General features: G+C 37.7%; 1 protein-coding gene across 7 annotated transcripts in view; it reads right to left on the reverse strand.

The window, feature by feature from the left end:
- Window positions 1–25,070, reverse strand: part of SPAG9 (sperm associated antigen 9) — a 135,114-nt gene that overhangs the window by 10,182 nt on the left and 99,862 nt on the right. For 5 of the 7 annotated variants that reach the window (XM_064271235.1, XM_064271238.1, XM_064271239.1 and 2 more), the window contains 19 exons: window positions 24,579–24,731; window positions 24,037–24,088; window positions 21,150–21,280; window positions 19,093–19,149; window positions 17,793–17,966; window positions 16,436–16,565; window positions 15,675–15,764; window positions 15,031–15,198; window positions 14,423–14,594; window positions 13,411–13,629; window positions 12,917–13,112; window positions 11,461–11,586; window positions 9,902–9,982; window positions 9,121–9,188; window positions 7,015–7,163; window positions 5,914–6,085; window positions 4,030–4,143; window positions 2,786–2,824; window positions 1,468–1,644 (listed from right to left, as the gene is read on the reverse strand). In XM_064271235.1, coding sequence (XP_064127305.1) covers window positions 1,468–1,644; window positions 2,786–2,824; window positions 4,030–4,143; window positions 5,914–6,085; window positions 7,015–7,163; window positions 9,121–9,188; window positions 9,902–9,982; window positions 11,461–11,586; window positions 12,917–13,112; window positions 13,411–13,629; window positions 14,423–14,594; window positions 15,031–15,198; window positions 15,675–15,764; window positions 16,436–16,565; window positions 17,793–17,966; window positions 19,093–19,149; window positions 21,150–21,280; window positions 24,037–24,088; window positions 24,579–24,731 — 2,468 coding nt within the window. The remainder of the gene's footprint in view (window positions 1–1,467; window positions 1,645–2,785; window positions 2,825–4,029; window positions 4,144–5,913; window positions 6,086–7,014; window positions 7,164–9,120; window positions 9,189–9,901; window positions 9,983–11,460; window positions 11,587–12,916; window positions 13,113–13,410; window positions 13,630–14,422; window positions 14,595–15,030; window positions 15,199–15,674; window positions 15,765–16,435; window positions 16,566–17,792; window positions 17,967–19,092; window positions 19,150–21,149; window positions 21,281–24,036; window positions 24,089–24,578; window positions 24,732–25,070) is intronic. The other 2 variants (XM_064271236.1, XM_064271237.1) reach the window with 2 other exon arrangements.

Genomic DNA, 25,070 nt, shown 5'->3' on the forward strand with positions numbered 1-25,070 from the left:
TGAGGCCGATGGCCATAGGGACTAAACCATTCAGGTGGGCCTCGTTATGTCACTGTGCTCTCCCTCTGTGAGGGAACTAACCAGTCTACTAGTCTGCTAATAGAAGTTCTCTCTAGCAGGCTGCACAGAGACACAAGAAGGTTCACTGAAATGCTGTTTTTAATAGCGGGGGAAAAACCTAGAGCTTCATCAACAGGACAAGGGATAAATTGTAGCCATGTATTCAGGCATTATAATATCATAGTTAAGAATGAACTAGGTATTTATGTCTAAAGGTTAATAAATCAAAAATGAGAAGAATACATATGCTTCATAAGAACATCTAAGTAAAGTTAAAAAACAAAAAAATAAACAATATATTGTTTATAGCTATATTTAAATGTAGCAAAAATACAAAAAACACGGGCACAAGGGTACATATCAGCTTCAGGAGAGGGGGTACCAGTGAAGAGAAAAAAAGGAAGGGAGTGAGAGAGAGATAAAGGGGACTCTGTGACATTTTATTTCTTTAAAAAGGAAAAGAAAGTACCGTTACCAGCAATTCCATTTGTAGGACTTTATCCTAAGGAAGTAACTGTATAGATATACAGGATGTATGTTTCAGGAAGCTCATTACCATGTTCTTAAGGATACCGAATAATTGGTTAGAGTACTCTGTGCCAGCTCCTGTGCTATATATACATTTAATCATTTCATCTCTGGGACACTTTCGGGAAACTGAGACACTACCATGTTCAAAGTCACACAGCTAGTTAAAGTAGTAAAGCCAGATCCGAACTCTAACTACTTCTAAAACATGGGTCCTGTTTACACGCTCAGTAATATCACTTTAGCATTCTCGAAGGGCAGAACATTTATCATTGGACATCACTACTACCACCTTTCATCTGGAGGGTGCTCTGTAGTCTCCAAAGCACCTTGAATAATTTTCACAACAAATGAGGTAGGCAGAGCAGACAGTCACATCCATTTACGAAATGGGGAAACGAGCCTCGAGGTTAAGTGACTTGCTCAAGACAACAAGGCAGTGACTGGCAGAGACAGAGGTCCCAGACCCCGAGGCTCCTAGTCCACTGCTCCTTACCACAGCACTGCTAAAGGCACCAGACCACACTCTCCACCTCTTCCTACACACAGCTTTGCTGATATGGGCTTCCTTCTGCCAATTTCCTTCATCAGGCCAAACCATTTTAGGTATTCTGCTGTGACAAAATAACAGCATTGCTTTCAAAAGTAAGCAAGCCTCTTAAATAAAAATCAAACATTGGGGAGGAGATTCCAAAATAACTTTACTCAAAATAACGTTCATTCGCTAAAGTACTTTATTCATACCTCCGTTATAGGACTTGCTTCATGTATTATTTTGGAATTATCTATAATTCCGGTACTCAGCATAGAGCAGATAACTGTGGAGTGGAACCAAGGAGGACAGAATACGGACAATTACATGGAACTTCTCAAACTCACCTGGGACTGCCACAAAGAATTTCACAGCATCCCGGTGCCCATGGAAGCAGAGCTGTGCATGAGCCATTGAACAATAGGGTATAAATGTCCCTGGAGTCACTTTATCACTGTTTTCGTCACCATATACACGGATTACACTTCCAGGACGATTGCCTGGTGCTCCTGAGGTTTTATTCGCTGCAACAGAAAAACCAAACACCAAATATTTTTCCCTAGAAAATAGTAATGATGCAAGAGGTTACTGGTTAATCCTTATGATATTATCTAAAAGCTACAGGCAGTTGAGATAAATAAAATAAGGGCAGCAATGCCAATTCAAGACAAAGCTGGAAAAAAAGAGATATAGCATGCTAGTTATTTTAAGTACCTCAGTAAATGGAGTAGGGGATTTTGCCAGTCTAGCAATAACTAAGTTTACTTTTTAAATCATCTATTAAATTAAAAAAAATGATTTTAGCTAACAAAAGAAAAAAAAGATTTATCTGTTTTATTTTGTTTTAATCCCCATTTTAGAAAAGTAACCAACTACATAGTACAAAGTAGATGGGTGTATCTTTTAAAATAAAATCTTCATTTATAGTTTATTGTTGTTGTTAGTTGCGGTAGCATCGATTCTGACTTCTGATTTTTCTCCTCTATGGATAAGGAGCCCTGGTGGCACAGCGGTTAAGCACTTGGCTGCTAACCCAAAGGTCAGCAGTTTGAACCCCCCAGCCACTCCTTGAGAGAAAGGTGTGGCGGTCTGCTCCCACAAAGATGACAGCCTTGGAAACCGTATGGGGCAGTTCTATTCTGTCTTACAGGGCTGCTATGAGTCTGACTCGACTCGACGACAACAGGTTACGATAAGAATATTTCTCTCGAGAGGGGTAGAAAAAAGTGCTTAAAAAAATTCAGCCACTACAATAAAGTAGCTTTTATTTACATCAGACTGACAGTTTGTTGGATTGTTTTAGAATGACCAGACTCACAAAACATCCCCATTCCATGGGCCAGTATGTGAATGAAAGAAACACGATCTGTAACAAGAGTCAACAATGTAGATTAATGACAGTTTTAAGAAATGTTTCATGTTTTTATTGGAAGGAAAAGTCTAAAGGAAAGTTCAGCTGCAACAAAAGATAAACAGACTAAGCTGCTGAGCAGTTTGGTGGCCATGTTATAAACATTAAAAAAAAAAACAAAAACCTGCCGCAATGCAGTGACTGCAAGTGGACGACATTTAGAAACATTCAAGAAAGTATTGTAGAAGTGGGAACAGCCTCACAGTGGCTATAAGAAGCCGGGGAGAAGAGTTTGGTTCAGGATGTGCACTTACCCCTCAGCCCCAGTAAACGTCCCTGGTGGAGGATTACGGCTAAAGTGAGAAAGGAGGAAAGGGGACATGGAGAGGTGCATGACAGGGAGGAGAATTACTGTGCGCCACCACTCTCAGCGTCTTCTATCTGGTAACTTGCTGTTCAAACCTCCTAACTAAATTAACAAAATCCAACTTGGCATAATACCAAGAACCACATAAAGTTCCGGCCAAAGCCTCTATCAAATTCTCTGCTTAAAAAAGACAATTTGATTACTATGACTTTGGTTTTCTTAATTATAAAACGATTTTAGTGAATCTGAAACAAAATACTGAGAACTTAACGGGGGGCATTTCTTAAATGCTAATATTCCCCCTTTTCCTCCCCTTTTTAAAAACCCTATTCAAATAACTATGCTAAAATGGAACTCTCTGAAGGGTCCTGGAATCTTTTAGGATATAAGAAATGGTCTAAAAGTGTAGATTCATATGTAATTGCAGAAAAGACAGTTGCTATTCAGAACCTGGGTTCTTTAAAGGCTCCCTCCCTTCTTCCCCTGAAAAAAGGTAGAGAGATTATGAGGTGTGTGTTTATTAACTTATTTTACGGACTTAAGGCTCTTGTTTTCAAACCATTCCCTGTCCATGAATTTTGCAACACAAAAACACTTATTTAATGGATGATCAGTGTAATCCAACACAGTATGAGAAACATACAATGCACATTTTGTTCCCAACAATAATAAATCACATTCTTTTCAAAGAGATCATAGAGGGTTGTCTCCAGCATGAGGAATGGCTTGCTGACCTCCTGAGAAACTTCTCCCACAATTTTTTTTAAACCTCAAATATGCCAAACAGAATATCATAAAAACTGTCTGCCAGAGAGATATGAAAAACTAAGATGAATGTTAGGTAGTATCTAACATTTCAGGAATAAAGCTGAAAGAAAAATGGATTTTGACCTTTATTTCAATGAGATATGACTATGATTCCTGAATTGAGAAAAAGGAATTCTTTCACAATGAAAAACCTTTTAATATGAATATTGGTCCCAACACATGGAAAATGTTATTCCCTTAGAGTTTATAAGTTTCAAAGGAAGAGTGAGGGAACAATAGTTAGATCTTTGCCACCAGTTTGATTTTCTGAGTTACCACCAATTTGCCAATACCTAAACAGTTCCCCTAGCTTGAATTCTGGACATAACTATTCCCTACAACTCTCCAATTTGCACTGTGATGGTTATCTAAAAATATACTTACTTTCTGTCAATGGGATGGAGATAATGACACCATTTCCTGTCCCCACCCACAAACGATTACAAGACACCATAAGAGCTGTGATCCTCACAAAAGAGAAGCCCAGTTTTCCAGTACCTAAACAGGAAGTGGAGGGGGAAAGAACATTTTAGATGTTTTAGATTCCAAGTCCCTCAGGGTAGCTGAATTAATACAACAGAAAAAAAATGTGACCAAAGCTAGCTGGATGTTTTCTGCAGGTGCACATCAAAGCAAACTCTTATTTGGCTTTATTACCTATCTGATAATACAGGGTTAATAGAAAAAGAAAATTCTAGAAGAAGCTGGCATTATATTATCAATCAGGAGCAGGGTACTGCTGATCAGGAAATACGACATAGGATTTAATTAGGAAGTTGCAAAACCAAACCACATCAAACAAAAACACAAAACCAAACACACACACACACACACACACAAAGAGTTTGGTAGATTAGGGAATCAAATGTCCTTTGGTTTTATAAGCTGCTAAAGAGTTCTGGTTTGCCTTATGTTTCTTTGCATAGAAAAAACAATCTTTGATAACAAAACCTACATTCTTTCCTTGTTTATATATTTAGGTTCTGAAGCAGCTTTAGAAATTTTAGGATACCATACACATATAATTTAGAGAGAATAGATACACTTTTGTATTTAAAGGGAATTTTTACAATTGATCTTATTTTCTGGGATTTTATAACATCTTATTTTCTGGAATTTGGAAAGCAAAATGATTAAACAGGTAATATATAATAAGATGAACATGATTAGTCACTCACAAATTCTATTTACAAGAACTGGGGGTATGATCACAGAATCACAGTGCGAGAAGGAGTCTTAATTTACTCAGTCTAATCTAGAGATCTTTACCTATGGTCAGTGTACTCCTTAAATTAGTCCGTGTTTATGTTATATACATGCCTGCTTCTAGGGAGAGGATCCACAGCTATCATCAGGTTCTCTGGGGGCAGTGACCCTAAAAAGGTTAAAAACCAGCGGCCCAGTTCAATCTCTCTCATTAAAGAGACATTCCTAATAGTCTACGGCACTGTGGTGCCGAAGACACAGCAGGGAACAAGACAGAGATGGTTCCTGCCCTTCAAGGGCCTTAAGGTCTGTGGGGGAGAGAGTCATTAAATAAGAATCACATAATACCCATGCAATCACAATAATGGTAAGTCTATAAAGAAAAAGGATTCAAGAAACCAAATCCAACTTAAAGATCAGGTAAGGTCTCTCTCTCCTGCATGTGACATGTAGGCTGGGACCTGAAACCTAAGTAGAAAGGGACCAAGAAGAAGAACCTCCCAGGCAGAGAGTACAGCACATGTGAAGGCCCTGGGATGAAAGGAACCTACTGAACTGTGGGTCAGTGTAAGTAGAAGACAGTGAGCGAAAAGAAGAGTGGGCGAGACCATGTAAAGTCTTCTGGCCAAGTGACAAAATGTGAGCCTCACCTAAGGGCAAGAGCGGAAAAGTGTTAAGGTGGTATCTGCACATGACTTACTATGCAAAAACGGATTAGAGTGGAAACAGCGAGACCAGTTAGAAGACTCTTGTAGTTATGCAGGGGGAAAGGATGGTGGCCTTGCCTAGGGTGATAGCAGTAGAGATAAAGAAGTAATTGACTTAAGATATTTTTGGAGGTAGACTTGACAGTTCCTGGTGAAGGATTAAATGTGGGGAATAAGAGGGGGGTCATCAATGACCCTGGGTTTCTGTCAAGAACCACAGGGTAGATGGAGCATCTGCCCGAACATTCTCCACAACAGTGTTCACTCATTCATTGGTTCTACACAGACATTATGGACCATTTAAAAATGAAACATTCCCTTTGAATGGCAAAGATAAAGTACTTTGGAAGCTTACCTAACATTTTGCTTACATAAGGCTCAATGTCCACATCCTGTAGGTGTTGGTAAGTGTGTGCATGATAGAGACGGAGTGTGGAATCCAAACGAATGGAGACCCATACGCCATCACCCACCCATGCAAGCTGCCGCACTTGGCTCTCCTTCCTGGGGTGTGCATCAAATGATTTCTAGGAAAGATTATTCAATCACAAAGTTACTTTTGTTACATAAGAGTTCGTATTTAAAAACTGGTGATTTGCACAATAATTTAGCAGACCATATATTAGTGAAAAGAAGCACATTAAAAGAGGCATTTAAATACTGTCTACTAAACATGATCACTCATACACACAAACCACTTTCATTTTAGACTGCGAAACAAGATGAAGAACAAAGAATCAAAGGCTGCTAGACTTCAGCTCTCTACAGGATATCAACTTATGAAAGCCATACCGACACACCCATACCATGCAACAGTATTCAACAGCTAGACAGACTGAGATTCATTTCAGAATTGCATATTGTGGCAGAGCAATACATGAGGTAGGGTCCTATTTCTAATTAAACAAAAAGGAACCTACATTTCACTCTCTTCCTCTCTGTGCATGCATGTATGTAAATAAAGAGTACACTTGAAAAATACAGGCAAAATGGTTAACTTTGGAAAGAAATGAGATTTGGGACAGTGGGAGAAGGTAAACTTTCACCTTAAAATTTTCATGCTGTTTGTCGTTTCTTTTTTCAAAAAACAATTAGAATGAATTCATGTATTGTGGCAAAAATTTTTTTTAAGAAAGCAATGCTGAGAGGTTTTGTTTTTACAACAAATTCCTGCTACAATGTTATTTTCAGCCTGTGATAGATGTGGATTTGTCTGGATACACATGGGGTGAGGGGAGACTTGGCAATCTTCTTCCCAACCAATTAATACATATAATTAAACATATCAAGAACCACGTATTCAAATAATACACATATGCATCTATGTACACAGACACATTTAAATATTCACATGTGCATCCCTCCTTCCTTTTTTAAAAAATAACCACTTCCCCACTCTCTTACAGTGTTCAGGCAATACAAATGCAACCAGCACAGAAAGCACGAGTTAACTTGCCTCTATTTTCATGGCCTTTGGCTGGACCACATAGATTTTGTTCCGATAGCCACACCAGACTTTGTCATGTACCACAGTCATGCAGCGGATAGAATGGTGAGGCCGTCCAAGGTCTAAAAGGTGATAGTTTGACAAATCCCACTGTCCGTCTTTAAAATAAGAAATAGGATAATAGTTAGTACATACGGTCTTTTACTCAGGTGTGACACAAGAAACATTCTAACTTGAGTGTATCTATTGATGAAATGCCCCAAAACCATGTATTCAGTATGTCTTTCATTTGCAGAGACTGGGTTCTTACCCTATAAACTGCAAAGGCCATGGCACATCTGATCCAAACCTCAAAGGTTACCTGATCCAAACCAGCACCTAATACGTAAGACTCCCCTCTTTAAAACATGCTCTCGACAGTGTGATATGGTAAGTCAGTTATGAATTATCTGTTTATAACAGTACTTTTAGGATTAGATTGGATTTAAGGTTATTTTGGGGATAATATCTCTCATTTACTTGCATTCTGGTGTAATTTCTTGGGTAGAAGTCAAGGGCAACTCATTGCTAACAGTTCAGGAATTGCATGTAATATATTTTTAATGATGAAAGAAAAACAAATGAAAATCAACCACGAGAAGCTTGCTTTGCTTTGTTAGTTTTGCCTGAACAAATTTCAGTGAAAGCAGCTGCTCCATTTCCAGAAGCTATAATTGTCTAAAAAAATATTCTCCATACCTAGGTAAAGTCTGCCTCCCTGGATGTAATCACTCATTTGGTCTGCAGTTTTGCCCACTGGAACCACAAAGAATAAACCCAATCCCATTTATTTGTTATAGCCCTATGTCTTCTCTTTTCAAAATCATGCACCCTCAGCATGTGTTTTGGGTATAACACAGTTTATAGTTATCTCATACTAATCTACTTTGTCAATGTCCATTTAATATGTTGTCTATCTAGCAGAACAGAGTAGGGCTGTCACTGTATACTTTATTTCTGTGAGACTTAAGACATTCACTAACTCATACTGAGCTGGTAGTCAATCTTTAGGTGATTCTCATTGTTTAGACATGTCTTCCCCATCTTACTCTTCTAAACCCAAATGTTTACCCTTATTAAATACATTGTGTTGTATTCTATCAATATCATTTATAATCACATTTTCTCTAGGCTCTTTCACTTACTAGCTGAGTGACCATAACAAGTGACTAAAAAGTTTTGTGCCTCAGTTTCCTCATTTATAAAATGAGGATGACGACAGAATCTACCTCATAAGTTGTTATGAGGATTATACACAGATAAAGTCTGTCAAGGGCCCACACATGATAGAACAGAGCCCTCTCATGCCTTGATGATACAAAGCTATTACCCAGCAAGTTCTAGGTACCAGTTACAAAGGCCCGAAGTATCATCTACCCCATCCTTCTCCAAGCCCAGAAGGATATAAGGCTTTGTAAAAAGCCTTGCTAAAATCCAAATTCAGTGTGTCTATGTTTTTATAACATTTCCCTTATCTACTACTCTAGTATATAGGAAGTGAAGTATTGTTTTTGGTTGATACATGTACCAAAGAGTTATGAAGTTATATGTTAAACTCTCTTAAATTCAGTCAAGGCAGGTTTTCTGACACAAGCACCCCTTCGTCTGTCGATGGCAGAAACACTCATTTTAAGGGGAGGACCATAAATGAGGTGACATGCAAATGATTAAACCTTACTCAATTAAAAATTCTTTAAAAATTTTTTCCAAATGGAAGTCAGTATGCAGATTATTTTTCAAACATGAGAAAAAGAGAAAAAAATCCTCACCAATTTCTCCTGAGTAAGGATATGAATGAAAACCAAATGCCTCCATATTACATTATGTAAGAATACCATGAAATGCAAAGCTCCTTACTTGTTTCGATAAATATGTTTCCACTGAGCTAGACTGTTATCGTATGCCTCTAGGCAGGCATTCATGTATTTACTAATGTCATACATTGTGAATATTCAGTTTAAACTTTAGTCTTTCTCCTAAAAAGTATTATTTCTTTAAAACATAAGAAATCAAGCTGCTTAAAAATCCTTTTTAAAGCAACAAATTAGTGCATATTATATATTCATGACCACTCACCAACCCCTCTGTGAAAGATTGCAAGGGTACCATCAGCTAGTGCCACTAACACAATTCCTTTCACATGTCTGCAAGAAAGGAAAAGGGATTTTAAAACTCTCCATTCAGGAATACAGAAAGAGCCATACAGTACTGAACTAATCCAGAGCATCTCAAAGTGCCAATCCATAATAAGTTGAGGAACTCAAATCGGAATGTAAATAAACACACTGCTTCCTTCCAGAAAGTCTTGCCGTGAAAAAAATGTCAGCTGAACTAAATAAATAGTATGCATGGTGACTCAGTGTTTTACTTTCTGGCCCAAGCTCTTTCTGTCTTTGCGGAGTATTGACACAAAGTCTACAGACCAGAGACACACACCTTGAGTGGAACTATACAGTCAACTCTGTGGACTTACAGACAAACTGATTTTTGATAGTCAACCTACAGAAAAGGATTAATAATCAATGCTCCAAATTCACAAAGCATATTCGTAAAATACAAAGAATATCCTAAAACAAATATAAATTAACAGATATTTGTTGTCTCCCTGAAAACTAAAGAACTCACAGTATGGTGAGGAATTAACCTGGCAATTTTCTCTCCGACTTAAAGTTTTCTATTTTACTTTCTGTTCACAGACTTTCATCCTCATTCAGTGTTCTTTAGTTCCATAAAAAGGTTTCAAAATATCTTGATAGCGATTTAGTTAGGAAGTACATATTAGCTTAAAGAGTCTTAAAAACTAGTTTACGCCAAATACATGTTTTTAAAAAAGAAGAATTTCTAAAATAAAACTTACACAATACTGAGAATCGAATCTTTAAGTTTAATGGAATGGAGACATTTCCTCCACTGGGCTAAAGATGAATGGACATACAAACTGCAAGAAATAAGTCAAGATTGGTAAGGCATAGAGAACATCCAAGTTGCTGCTTATATCTAATAATGATCACAGAGATCATTCCGGAGAAAAGAGTAATATACAAACTTTAGGAAAAGGTGCTGCTGCTTTTGCACAATTGTCAGAAAACAAAGATGAGAGTAAGGGCAGGCCTAAGGCACAGATGAAGCAAACTGCAACAAGCAGAGATGAAATGCCAGAACTACTGCAATGAATGGCCAGCCAGTTTCAGTTACCCGACACACCAGAGCCCTAGGCTAAAACCCCTTTTTTGAATTACCTTAATTCTCTACTAGGCTGAACTCTTTTTGATGACAGAATGGTTTAGATTGGGGTGTGGCAAACTATAGCCTGCAGGCCAAATCTAGCCCACTACCTGTTTCTAAACGGCCTTCAAGCTAAGAAAAAATTTTAAATTTTTAAATGGCTGAGGAAATAAAAATCAGAACAGGAGTATTTCGTGGCATGTGAAATTTACATGAAATTCAAATGTCAGTGTCCCTAAAGTATTACTGGAATGCAGCAAGTTAACTCATGGTCAATGGTTGCTTTTGCACTACAGTGGCAGACTTGAGTAGCTGTGATGGGATTGTATGGCTAGCAAAGCCTAACATTTTTATTATCTAGCCCTTCATAGAAAAAGGTTGCCAATCCCTCCTTTTATAGACCCTATGGAATAGATGTATTAGTGGCCTTGCTTAACTTGGGAAAGAACAGTTTTGTAGGACTCCCAACGGTACTAGAAAGTGAACAGACTATGTGATGTTAGTTATCATCCCCTGAACTTCAGAGGAGCCCTGGTGGCACAGTTATTAAAGTGTTTGGCTGCTAATCAAAAGGTTGGCAGTTCGAACTCACTAGCTACTCCCTAGGAGAAAGATGTGGTAGTAGGGTTGAATAAACACTATGGCCTTGTAAACCCTAGGGGGCAGGTCTACTCTGTCCTATAGGGTCATCATGAGTTGGAATTGACTCACTGGCAACAGGTCTGGTTTTTTATTTTGCTCTGGCTTTCCTAATAACTCTACTAAAGTTATATTTGGGATTGGGCCTTCCAGCAGCCAAATACATTAGCTTAGCTCCTGGTATTTCCTGCCTATACTCTAGCCTATATAAATCTTCTTTGCATCATCAACTCTCTTTCTCTGTGCTGTTCAGGATCTTCTATTTCTGGATCACCCAGATTTTAAGGTTTTATTTACCTCCTCTTACAAGAATATTATATAAAGGGACACTCTGTGACAAAGAAACATATGGTTTACCATTCAGAAGCAATGGAAGTCCAATTTATAAGGAGGTTGCCAACATAACCTCAAAATTTGTGTGTATGTAAAATTTCATTGCACTAATATGTACTTTGTTTATATTTGTATGTACTACATTCTACTTATCTTCTGATTTCAAATGCAAACGTAAAAGACTAAAGATACTCTAATAATAAAAGTGTTGGCACTTACCAGCCATTCTGAGCCCCAAGCCACATGGTTGGTGAAAGGCTGCTCATTTTTTGGGCCTCCTCTCTCACCAGGTCTTGTTCATTTGGCAATATTGATAGTTGATCTTTATACACATCTGAGTCACTACTAGGAAAAATAAGGCAAAAGGAAAAATATGAGTACGCTTAGCCACAGTTGTCAGAGAGTAAACATTTCTACATTTTAGTAGAGTTAAAAAATAATCAAATGCTAAAATTAATTCTAAAAAGCCAAACTTAAACGCTCACCTTAAATTCTACCAGAAACAATACAGTAAAACCTGCAAAAGCCAGAACCTGTGTAAGGTGGAAACCTGTCAGAGAAGGAAAACTACAATATTTTCCACTAAAACAAGCAACAGGAAAGTAGTAAGACTGCACCCTGTCAAAGGCGGAAAATAAGGCAGTCCTGTCGAGTTCTGGCTCTCACAGGTTTCATTGTATTGACATATTAGGAGGCCCAAGGTACAGTTAAGGGAGTAAGACATGGTAATGAAATATAGGAGCTAATACCCAAACTAACTTTCAGCTCTCCCTAAGAGCAGTCTGAATTTTACTACAGTTTTTGGGAGAAGAGAGAGGAGGAACAGTTTACCTTACATGAGGAATACAAAGGAGGGTGAGATATAAAGAATTTCTAAAATAAGTTTATTAATAAATTGAAACGTGCTTAGGTTTTACCCCCAAACCCTCATTCTTTAGGATATCAGGGCACATTTGATAAAAAGATATAATTGGGCTCTAAATTCAAAACAGACAAACCAACCTATTAATTCTAAGAAGATCATTTTATTCTTAAATTACCAATTAAATGTTAATAAACTTTTGGTTGATGTATAAACTAAGAGGAAGAAGATTAAACTGGAAAAAGGGCCTAGTTTAGTGAAGCCCCCATCAGCTTTCTATAAGGCGTATAGGAGGCAGGAAAGAAAATGAAATAATTCCCTAAATGGGCCTTGATTAATCTATGCATTAAGGGAAGAGCTAAAATAAACCATCTTCTAATAAGATGTTTGCATGAGAACAATTTTAAAAGGTCAGTCAAGCCCATATGGAGCACTTAAACAAGGGCCAATTTTATTGTTAACTAGCATGGGAGTGAGAGTAGGCGTGGGGATTAAAATGGCTGAGTTATTCACAGAATAGAAGACGACAAGTACAATAATTCCAAAAAAATTATACCAGAGGAAAAAAATGACCAGGAAGATTTTGACTAATGTACTTTTTAAGTTGGAAGGGATAAAGAAGAAATGGGAAAAAAAAAAAAAGGTCAGAAGAGAATGAAGGGGAGGAAATAAAGGCATTGTGGGAGGGGACAACAGCATCAAGTCTGCCACATCAAAGCCAATTAAAAAGGACATTTTTTTTCACTCCTTGAGGTATTTTGGTTCCCTTTATGTGTGCACTATCTGGTTTCCTAAACTGACCCATTTGTATACCTTGACTGATACACTGGGGAGAGGTCTTCTGGGATTTGAACTCCCAAAGGATCTGTAAAGACATGCTCTGTATACACGCCAGTTTGGGAGATGTCCACGGCATCTTCAGCTGAGCCTGCATTGCCCTCTGTGGCTTCAGTTGCTTCTTCTGCTGTTGGAACATTTTCATCAACCTCGCTATTTTCTGCTTCCGTTTCTACAAAATAAATAAAATATCCTAACTATTCTGAGCTTCAGCTTTTCTCCTCCAATAGCACCCCCACACAAACCCCTGCTATGGAATTCCACTCCAACTGCCCTCTCCCTCCATCTACCCTCTCCCTCCACACTGTATCGTGAAATCAAGAATTCTTGATTTTATTTAACAGTTGTTACAGCCTCTTCTTTCAAGTTCTTTCATCCTTATTAACTCAAGATCTAAAATAGGCCAATAATGAGGCATCTGGGGAAGCTTCAGATTCTATACAGAAGGCACGAAAGGAGAACAGACATACCCGGTGGTTTTTCTATCACTGGAGAAGCACCATTGGTGCTAGGTGAAGTGGCAGCTCCTGTCACACCTTCTGTGGTACAACCAACCACTGTGATTCCTCCCAATAGACTGTCTGTTTCCGCTGAGCTATTGCTTGTCATGCTTCCACATAAAGACGCTCTGTCTACCTGACCAGACTCTGAAATCTCTTCGCCTGCTGGATAGTCTGTTTCTCGAGCTCCTGAAAAAGAAGACAAACCTTCTTTTAATCTACAAATAAACTCCTATAAATAAACAGCATTTTTTCATAAAAACAACTATTTAAGTTTGAAATGAGAGTGTGCAGGTGAGACAAACAGCTACTGAACATACTGCCAAGGTGGTAGTATTAAGTTTTATTTACACTAACCCTCAAAGAATGGGAAAGTGGCTTAAAAAAATTAAGATATTACTACTATTAATGCAAGTGCAAGTAAACAGCATGGAAATGTAAGAAATAACACTGCTGCTCTTACTATGAGCTCCTTAGTAGCCATACAATGATGTTAAAAACAATGAAATTTAATTATATCTGACAAGAAGCTATAACAAAAACATTTAGAAATTATCCAAGATTACTATTTGAAACATGTAATATAGTTTTATTCACAAGGGTTAAAAATGAATCACCCAAGTTATATACAGTGCCTTAAGATATTAGTAAGACATTTAAAAATGATGCACTTACAATGTAAAGATAAACATCTTTAATTTTTAAAATTATGCTTTAACATCACATAATATTTAATCCAGAATTTTAGAAGGCCCAAGAGAGGTCTACATAGCCCCTTGATCAATCTACATAGCCCCTTGCCCTCTCAGTCATCTTATCATATGTTTTATTTTCTATACTCTCTGAAAATTTATTGTTTAGTCATTTGTTTCCAGTTGATTTTTGCAAGCAAGGCACATAACTGTATCTCCAGCAACCAAGCCAGTTCCTGCTAAGAAGGAGGTGTCGAAGGTGGGCAGAGAGGAGCACGGCTCACTCTTACCTGGTACACTTGCAATACACAGAACATGAGAGTTGCAAACAGTGAAACTGTCTAGGATGTTGCCTGGCTGAATGGCATCAATAATGATAACTTTTGTAGCTGAATGAGTGCTGGTACAGATCCAGACTAGGCTGGATAATTCTTCTTGATTTCTTAACTCCTTCTGCTGTTCCTGTGCAGGTGAAGTAAGGAAAATTAAACGTGTAAAAATACATGTATGTACAAATATTCATAAGGCTATTCCACTACAGGAAAAAGAAATACGATTTCGAATTTATTTTTAGATTATTTGGGAGGGTAATGATACAACCTCCTTTCAATAGTTAGTAGACTAAAACCTGTCAGTTAAAGCAGATCAGTGATGGAAATGTTCTATAATTTGATTGTGGTGGCAGTTCATAGATACATACATTTCAAAACTCTTTGAGCTGTACCCATTTCAAATGTACACTTTATTGTATGTGAAGTACACCTCAATAAAATTGATTGGGGGGGTGGAGATAAGCAAAGGCACAGTAATCCCAATTAGAAGTTGGACCCAGAAGTAAGTTTTGGACCAACAAAAGACCAAAGACAAAAGAAGGTAAAGTGTCGGTGCTTGAACTCACCTTAAGTTCCTGATCTAACTTATCCAAACTACTCTGAGATGCACTTCGCTGTTTACTGCCTTCTGTATCCAAAGCAGTGACATCTTTGTAAAACACACTTGCTCCAACAACAGAACCACCATCTCTGGTCTTCCCGCCAGATAAATTGACACCAACAGCACACCATAGCTTTTGGGGCAAAAACAAAGTAGCAAGTCACTTTCACTCTAGAAATGCTTAGAACTTTTCATATTTTCTCACTGTAAGTAACGGTTATAAACAGAAACCAAACTCATTGCCGTCAAGTCAATTCCAACTCATAAGGACTCTACAGGACAGAACAAAACTGTCCTGTAGAGTTTCCAAGGCTGTAAATCCTGACAGAAGCAAAACTACCACATCTTTCTCCAGGGGAACGGCTGGGGGGTCTGCACCACCGACCTTTTGGATAGCAGCCACACGCTGAACTACTGGGCTACAAGGGCTCCTGGCTACTTGTGGTTGTAAATACAGGTCTTTAATATCCAAAACGTCCCACTTCTAAAACTACAAAATGGACAATAACCTCGCCCAAATAAGTAGTATTTCAATTTTTTTTTTGGCTTTAGAAAAAAAATCTACCCAGAGTTTAGGAAATGCCACCTTTAACTTCAAAATTAACTTACCTTCATTGATGTATCTTTTTCATCTAGGGGTCTCAGATAGACAGGCACAGGTAAATTTTTCATCTTATTTTCCCCTTGACCATTGGTTACCTATGAAGCAGGGCCAGGGAGAGAAAGAAAAAAGACATATTGGTAAACTCATCAAAAGGAAACTTCTTACAGAACCATTAAAACATGGGCAAGCACTACTGCTGGATATTACTGCTTGAAATCAAATTCAAGTTGGTTTTGTCATTCTTATTTGAAAAATAAGCAGAAAAACCAAGTGGCAATTAGGACTAAACAAGATTCTGTGAGTGCTCAGAAGAGAGGAACTAACGCGCGTGTGTGTGCGTGCGTGCGGGCACATATGCTAAGTCTTTTGGGGTAAGGAATACACAGCAAACAGGTAAAGTTTCTGAATGCCTTAAGTCAACAGTTTGAAAGGCTCCTTACTGATTTTTTTTTTTTTTTTTTTTTAAATTTAAAATGGCAGACGCTATTTAAAAAAAAAACAAAATCTTCAAATATTAAAAAAATTGTTCTGGTTATAGCAGAGCAGGGCACCTCAAGTTTGATGTACTCGGCCACTTCCCATTGACCCCTCCTCACCTTACAGACTCAGAGGCATCTCATTTGAGCTCTAGGGATCTAGAAAACAGTCAGAGAATCACTACCCTCAACTTGTGTCAAGTCTATGAGATGAACTGGCCTGGGATGTGGATTTGGGTCCCTTCACACTTCATTTCCCACAAGACGCTCTTACCATGTTCACGTATTACCTGCTTGTACTTCTGAGGCAGACTCCAGCCAAAAGCCTGCACTCTACCATCTTCTTTCTGGACATGTGCCTTTACCTGACGGTACTGTTCTCGCTTTTGCTCTCTGCGTGAGGCTAAGCTAGCTTCGCTTCTAAAAGAAAGAGATTTTCTTTTTTAATTCAGTGAACATAACAACAGCTTGATCTCTCCTCTTTCCCTAAAATAGCAAAATTAATCACAAAAAAATTACATGATTTCAAGTTAGTTTATTTCAGACTACTGCTGCTCTTTAAAAAATGACATACTAAATAAAGCTGGTCGTTTTAACTTTGTGCATAGTGAACGCAGTGCCCAAACTTTAACAAGCTAGCAAGCAGCCCATTAAATTAAGCTGAATCATCAGCCATCAAATTTCTATCAAGTTTCAGGTTTGGTCATATGAAAGAACAATTCTTAAATATTTTTGGCTCCTTAATTTTGTTCATTCAATAAATATTTACTGAGAATTTTCTAATGCCAGGGAATGTATTAGAAGTGAGTAAAGATCAGTAAAAAGAATGTTCTTGGAAAGATAAGTTCTAGATTCTATTAACTTATTTCGGAAGACAAAAATGCAAATAGACTTAGTAAGCTTTAGAGCTAGCTATAAAGTAAAACATTATGAAAATGATTCTGAAATAATCTGTATTTCGGTCATTTAAATTTTTGTGAAGTGAATTGCTATTTACACAATAGCTCACAAATCTACCTGTGTGTCAGATACTTTATAGATACTGCATAATTTTTGAGATGGAAACCCTGGTGGCGTAGTGGTTAGGTGCTACAGCTGCTAACCTAAAGGCTGGCAGTTTGAATCCACCAGGCGCTCCTTGGAAGCTCTACAGGGCAGTTCTACTCTGTCCTATAGGGTCGCTATGAGTCGGAATTGATTCAACGGCCATGGGCTTTTTAAATTTTTGAGATAAGTTATCATACCCATCTTACTGGCAGAGAAACTGGGGCTCTGAGAGGTTAATTTGCTCAAGTTTACGCACCTAATGAGTACCGGAGTCAGGACAGAAAACCAAGTCTCTCTGACACCAAAGGAAATGTTCAGGCATTTAAGACAAAGGCTTAATAGACCTTTTACATCTCTACTAATACTTATTAACGTCATACCAGCAGAATTTAGACATTTAAAAAAACTCCTTACGAAAATTATGAAATGTAATTTTCACAAAAGGTGTTGAGTACAAGTAATTTACTTAAAGGTAGCCAAGTTAAAGAAATAGTTTCTTAATAGATTTATTCGAATGCTCATAGCTGATCTGACAGGGGCAAGGCTGCTGTGAACCATTAACTTATTTAGGGCATAAACCCTCATCTGGCAAATACTTACTCTTCACTAAGAAAATCAAAGGCTTTGGACTTATCCCCTGGGAGCTGAGACAAGGTGCTGCTTCTTTTCTTGACAGAAGGAGTAACATGAGAGGTTGGTGCATTGTACTTCAGGTTAACAGGTGGTTCAGGCTTCTTAGCAGTATTGCTTGAGGAGCTGAAAAGTCGGCTGAAACTAATATTTAAGGAAAAAAATGTAAGTACATATATATATATACACATACGTCATGCACACAGTGAAGAACAATCCATGATTTTCTACAAACTTTTTAATGCTCAAGGAAAATCCCAGAGTGTTTTTACAAAGCAATGAGTTAGAAACTGGCAAAAACATTTTTCGTAGTTGCACACTGCAGCCTTAGCAGAAACTCATGGCCAAACTCAGACTTGCAGGGAAGAGAAATTATTGCTTAGAAAAGCTGATCAACTCTTCTTCAGTTAGCAATTGCATATGGAAAGGAAGAAGCTCTCGAGTACAGGGAATTTCCTCCACTGAGGACATAAGGCGGTTCCTTTAGTTAGCTCCTACTTGATGCAATGTAAGAGTGGTTGTTAAATAGCAAGGTTATGGCTGCATGACTTGAATGGAAGCTCAGCACCCCAGTTCTAAAAATAGTCTTTTAATAAAATACTAGAACACACAATACCATTTTAGCACACACTTACATATTTTCTGATTAAGTGTAATTTAAATAAGCTATTTTCATATCCACTTTAAAGAAATTAACACTTTTATTAAAAAGCAGATTCACCAAAAAAGGGATAAATTTTAAGCACAGTAAACACACAGTACTTCTGGCATGAACGTAATGCAACACACACACACCCCAAACCCCACAAACACTAAGTTTCTTGTCATTTTGTAAATTTCCGTACAATCACAAAACCAATAATTCAGTAACAAATTTAATGGAGATCCAGGTGATTATCGACTTCATAAATAATGGCCCTTTATTTTATTTAATTGAGCAGAGATTCAATCAAACACATAACCAACAAGATGCAGCTTACAATAGCATATTTTTTGTCCTCAAGAGCAGCCTTACCGAGTTGGCACACTATATAGCAAGAAGGAAAAGTTCAGTTTAGCTATTTACCTTAAAGTAAAAAAAAAAAAAAAAAAAAAATGAAAGGCTATTATTCTTGGAAAATAAATTTTGACTGTAATCTTGTCTCAAGATGCGGTCTAATGTTATTTTTTAAATAATTTATTTATTTTTAGTGTTGTTATTGAGAATAGACACAGCAAAAACACACCATTTCAAGTTTCTACATGTCCTTATTTGTTTTCAGATACTTACAACTGCCAAATGCTTGATCTTTTTTTTTCCTGCATAGCTGGATTTTCTCTTGATGCCCTACATTAAAAAGAAGATAAAGGAGGGAGAAAAAAAAAATTATCTATGAGGTGATCTAGTTTTCTATCTAAAGAACAAGAAGTTCATAGAAGTACACAGAGGACAGTCAACAATTAAATTCAGTAAACAGTTACTTTGGAAGTGAATACTACTAAGATAAATAAAATCTCCCCTCCCTCAAAAAACTCATAGTCTACTGAGACAAGATTTTTATCTGTGCTGGACAGAGCCAACATGCCTGAACATTAATATTTGAAATTTTTTATTGAGAAGAAAGCCTCTAACTTTCAAAATACTGCTTTGTAAATCTTGTCCTTTCATAAAGGTCTCTATTCTCTTGTACTCTCCGATCTCACAAAACAGCTTGTCACTTTACTGTTCTGACTGGTCATTTTTCACAGGACTAAAGCTTTCCATCACTGAAAAAATGACCAGGGAAGGGAAGGGGCTAAGCTGGGCTAACAGATAACTCAACAAAAATTCCAGAAAATAAGGCATTCCAGCTTAATTAGTAAGATGGTAAAGATTCTGTCATCACTATCAGAGCCCCCTTTTTACTTATTTTCTTAAATTTTTTTGAAGGACTACATTAAAAACATCTTTTAATTCATTGCAAAAGTTAAGGTAAAATTCCCTTTCACATGTTGACTACCAGTTGGCCGCAAGAATTAAAAGCAGCAATGAAAAGTGGGTCCTGCCTATATGCCCTCAATTTTTCTTTACAATATTTACTCATTACTTATTGAACAAATTCATTTAACCCATTAAGTATACTAGAGTTAAAAACACACCTTAGTATTTGTTTCCTTGTTCAATAAATTGATTACTGATCTTCTTTCTTCTTAGCAGCTATAAACCAAAAAAAGACCAAACCCAGTGCCATCGAGTCGATTCATGGTGGCGTAGTGGTGAAGTGCTACGGCTGCTAACCAAAAGGTCGGCAGTTCGAATCTGCCAGGCTCTCCTTGGAAACCATATGGGGCAGTTCTACTCTGCCCTATAGGGTCGCTATGAGTCAGAATCGACTTGACAGCAGCGGGTTTAGCAGCTATAGGCAATTATAATTTTAGCAAACTGTAAAACATCCTATACAAAAATACTTCACTCTAGCATGGCACTGATAAAAGGATATATAAATTATATAATCATATGGAAGTAAAAGCTGGAGGTTAGAAAACGTGCATTGACTTAAAAACGATGTGCTACTGTACACTGTTATTGGAAATCTGATACGACAATCCAAACTTGAAGATGTGGGTAAATCAGAGGGCAACTAATTTACAAACTTTAAGAGCCCTTCCTCAAAGTGAGAGATACTGTTACAGAGAATACTGACCACTAGATGGCAGTATTAGGTGACATTTAAGATACAAATGACTGAAAGATGGCAATGGAAGGTACATTTTGCATGTGAAAAATCAGAAAGGGGAAAAAAATCAAGCAAGAGCTATGAATTTCATAGGAAGACACTAAGTAAAAATTATTTTCCTATGCAGCATATGAAATTTCCTTATTTTCCTGACCCTGTTGCTAAAGTAGTGCCAAGCTCTACATTCTTGTGATAAATGCCCACCATTCCTAAGTAATAAAACTTGCCTTTTAGAGGTCATGGGAACATTTTTCTCTAAGAGCCCTTACTGGGCCAAAAAGCACTCACACCGATCACATTCTGGTCCTAACTTCCAGTGTTACTTTAGGAAGTTCCTCCTAGTAAATGGAGCAAGGGGATCGGGCCCTTAAGGCAGACTCTAGTTCTCAATGAAAAACCAAAAACCAAACCCGCTGCCATTGAGTTGACTCTGACTGACAGTGACCCTACAGGTCAGAGTAGAACTCTCCCATAGAGTTTCCAAGGAGCACCTGGTGGATTTGAACTGCCAGCCTTCGGGCTAGCTGCTGTAGCACTTCACCACTATGCCACCAGGGTTTCTAGTTCTCAGTGAAGGGACATCCAAACCTAGGATACGACAGAAAAACACCAGAACACTCCTCATACAAACCGAATCATCTCTGTCCATCGAACAGCTTCCTGAAGCTCCATCAATCTCTCTTTATACTGGTTTCTCTCCATCAGAACTCGGGCCATTTCTACTCTAGTAAACCGCTTCCTCTGTGCTGTGGGAATATCGCTCTGTAAGGAAAAGAGGATCACAGATCATCCTGGAAGCCTGCATCTGTTCTGGCTGGTGTTAGTCTCGGACTTGAACAGAACCTAAGTGTTTAAGCACCCCTTAACTTAACGATCTAATGGATCACTTAAAAATGGCCTTTATGAAAATAAAATCAATAGAGATTTTAAACATTACTAATGACTGAAAGGATAAGAGGTAGATAATTTTATTTCTAAAGATAAATACAGACATTTTAACACACTTCAAAGGAATTATAAAGCATAGTGCAGATTCTCAACAAAAACCAAAAAGTTAACTGTTCTATATAGATTCAATATGCTCTTACAAGTTTCACCTGGAAATGCTGCTCTAACAACATTATTTTAAATTCATTACATAAACCATTTTAAGTCATTGAAGTTCATTTATTTCAAACTACCAGTCCAAATACACACCAAAAGCAAATATAAAGAGTAAACTCATTGGCTAGTTACCAAAGTACCCAACTATGATAGTTGCTGAAACATCAACAGAAATAGAACAAGATGGAGACAACTGTATTAACCAGAATCTTTTAAGGGAGTAAAAAGGAATCTGAGTACGGAATAAGGATAAGAGTGAGATCCCAATGGTGCATGCAAAAGACAACTTCTTCCCCTTTTGGTTTTAAAACTCTCTTCTGGAAAGGAAGGGTGGTTTATCTGCAAGGCTTTTGTAAGGCTGCGTATGAACATTTTGGGCCAAAGTTGAAAGGCATGAGGCAGTAAGAAAGAGGTTGAGCTTATCCCTCACTAGTCCTCTTCCTCTGCACTCCTGCCAGAGAACTTGGCCTCTCCTTTAAATAAATGTCAAACAAATGATTAAAGGACCTGGGTTTGCAACACATCAATCCCACCACCAGGTACATATCCTAGAAAACTCTTGCTCCTAGGCACCAGGAAACTGATAGAGCATTGTTTGTGGTAGCAAAAAAATGGAAATAACCTAAACATTCATTAACAGGAAAACAGATGCATAAAATATAGTATATTCATATAATGAGATATTATAAAGCAGTAAAAAGAATGAACTACAGAAGTTTAACATAGGTCAATCTCCAAAACATAACACCATAACACTGAGCAGAAGAAGACAAGTTTCCAAGGCTAAATACAGCTTGCTTACTGAAAAACAAGGGAAACTAAATCCTACTTTGTAAGGATATATACATGGTGTAATAAAAATGTTTTTTTAAAGGTAAGAAAATGATAAAATAGGATAGTGGTTTCCTCTGGAAGGGAGGAGCAGAGGGTAGCCTCAATGTTTGTTAATGTTCTACTGCTCAGGCTGAGGAGTAGATTCATGAATGCTCATTTATTATGTTTCAAAACTTACGTATGTCACATATTTCAGTACATATCAACTACTAGGTAAAGAATCAAGTACTAGATAAAGAACATACAGAGCTGATTAAAGGGACACCAAATGATTATTCTGTCCAGGACACCCATATATCTCAGGTCTAGCCGTTGACCTGCAACTCCAATTGCAGGAATGACGGTCTAGCTAACAGCAGAATTACCAGTAGACACAAGGAAGCTCCATAGACACATCCAAACTCCCTGAGGGACAGAATTGCTGGGTTGAGGGTTGTGGGAACCACGGTCTTGGGGGACATCTAGCTCAATTGGCATATCATAGTTTATAATGTTCTATATTCTACTTTGGTGAGTAACATCTGGGGTCTTAAAAATCTGTGAGGAGCCATCTAAGATACTCAATTGGTTTCACCCCTTCAGGGGCTAGGGAGAACAAAGGAAACTAAACATACAAGGGAAGGATTAGTCCAAAGGATTAGTAGACCACAACTACCATGGCTACTACCAGATTGAATCCAGTACAACTAGATGGTGCCCAGCTACTACCACTGACTGCCCTGACAGGGATCACAATAGAGGGTCCCGCACAGAGCTGGAGAAAAATGTAGAACAAAAGTCTAACTTACAAAAAAAGACCACATTTACAGACCTGTCAGAGACTGGAGAAACCCTGAGTATGGTCCCCGGGCACCCTTTTAGCTCAATAATGAAGCCGCTCCTGAAGTTCACCCTTCAGCCAAAGATTAGACAGGTGCATAAAACAAAACAAGACTAAAGGGGCACACCAGGCCAGGGGCAAGGACTAGAAGGCAGGAGGGGACAGGAAAGCTGGTAATAGGGAACCCAAGGTCAAGAAGGGAGGATGTTGATATGTCATGGGGTTGTTAACCAATGTCATAAAACAATGTGTACTAACTGTTTAATGAGAAACTAGTTTGTTCTGTAAACCTTCATCTCAAGCACAAAAATAAATAAATAAATAAGTAAAATAACAACTACTAGTAGGCTAATAATATAGGCATGAAGGTCTTATCTATAACTCTGTATTTATGTATGTTGACAACAACACAGGATAACTGCCTAGTACTAAAGTTCTAGACTTCATACTTTTATGTTCAATACTAGTAAGTATTCTTATTAAATTTGCATATTTCTTAATCAAAATTTGAAACAAAACAAACAGCAACAACAACAACAAAACGCCCCAGTTTGGTCCTTTAGCTTCAATGCAGGCAACAGGTCAGAGCACAGGGGCCATGGATGAAAACTGAACACACTGCATGTAGCTAGGAAGCTATCCTATTCATGCCCATAAACATGTCTTCTGACTTTTTATCCTTCTAATGCTATATCCAGAATTGAAGTAGGAAGATTCTCCCAAGCAAGGAAAGAAAAAAAGTACAAAAGTATAAACCTACATCATCATCATCTTTTGCTTTTTGCCTTGCATCTTCAGCTTCTGCGCGAGCTCTAGTGGGAGGAAAAAAACATGTTATTTGAATTAGTTTCATTTTTTTAAGAATGAAAGAAGAGTTTAACAATTCTAATAACCACTAAAGGGTTATTCCTTTTCTAAGACAGAGCAATTAGCTGCCTTCATTTAGGGGGCTATTATTATAGCACTATTCTCAGAAAAAGCCAGGTATTGAAGAAAGCTGGGTGAAGAAAAATAATCAGTGTTTCTAATTTCCTTATTATCAAAATGATGATGTTTAAACAGTTCTCACTTTCTTCACATCATGGCAGACACAAAAAATGATAATATTTGGACAACACGCTGATTATGGAGGAGCTTGTTCACAGCAGAGGCAATTGTTGGGGGTACTTAACCCTATTCTAGGAAGCTCTTGGCCTTTCTGGGCTTGAAAAGGCAGAAGACATCAACCTCAGGATTACACCTGTAACCCCTTTGTGGCACACTGGCAAAGATGGTTTCATTTAGAACATGGTCAAAACTTACTTCCTAAGCTCTTCCTCCAATTCTTTGTTCTTTTCTTCTAGCTTTAGTTTGGCTTGTTTCACAGCCTCCAGTTCCCCTTGCAGCACATCTTTCTCACAGGTCAGTTCATCTACTTTTGCTATCAAATCATTCTTCACCACATTCAAAGCATTTCTAAGAAACACATATTTCAAAAGTGCATCATTATAAACAAATGTTCTTTCCATTTTTCGCCTTAGTCTTTTGTAGGCTAAAGTAACTACATAATCAGAGATTGGAACAACTTGGAGATATTTTATCTGGCGTTGCTTGCTAGATAAAGATGAGAAGAACACCAAGAATAAATGGATTAAAAGAAAGAAAAAATGGGTAAAGCAAGGCAGGCCACCAACCAGTAAAAAGGTCAGAATTAAGATTATAAGGTAAACATTTTTAAAAATAGCATTCATGAGAATACTGTTAATAAATTCTGAAAAGATACTGTATAACCTTTAAAGCAAAATTACTCCTTGA

This window comes from Loxodonta africana, chromosome 18 (genome assembly GCF_030014295.1).
Source record: "Loxodonta africana isolate mLoxAfr1 chromosome 18, mLoxAfr1.hap2, whole genome shotgun sequence".
Lineage (NCBI taxonomy): Eukaryota > Metazoa > Chordata > Mammalia > Proboscidea > Elephantidae > Loxodonta > Loxodonta africana.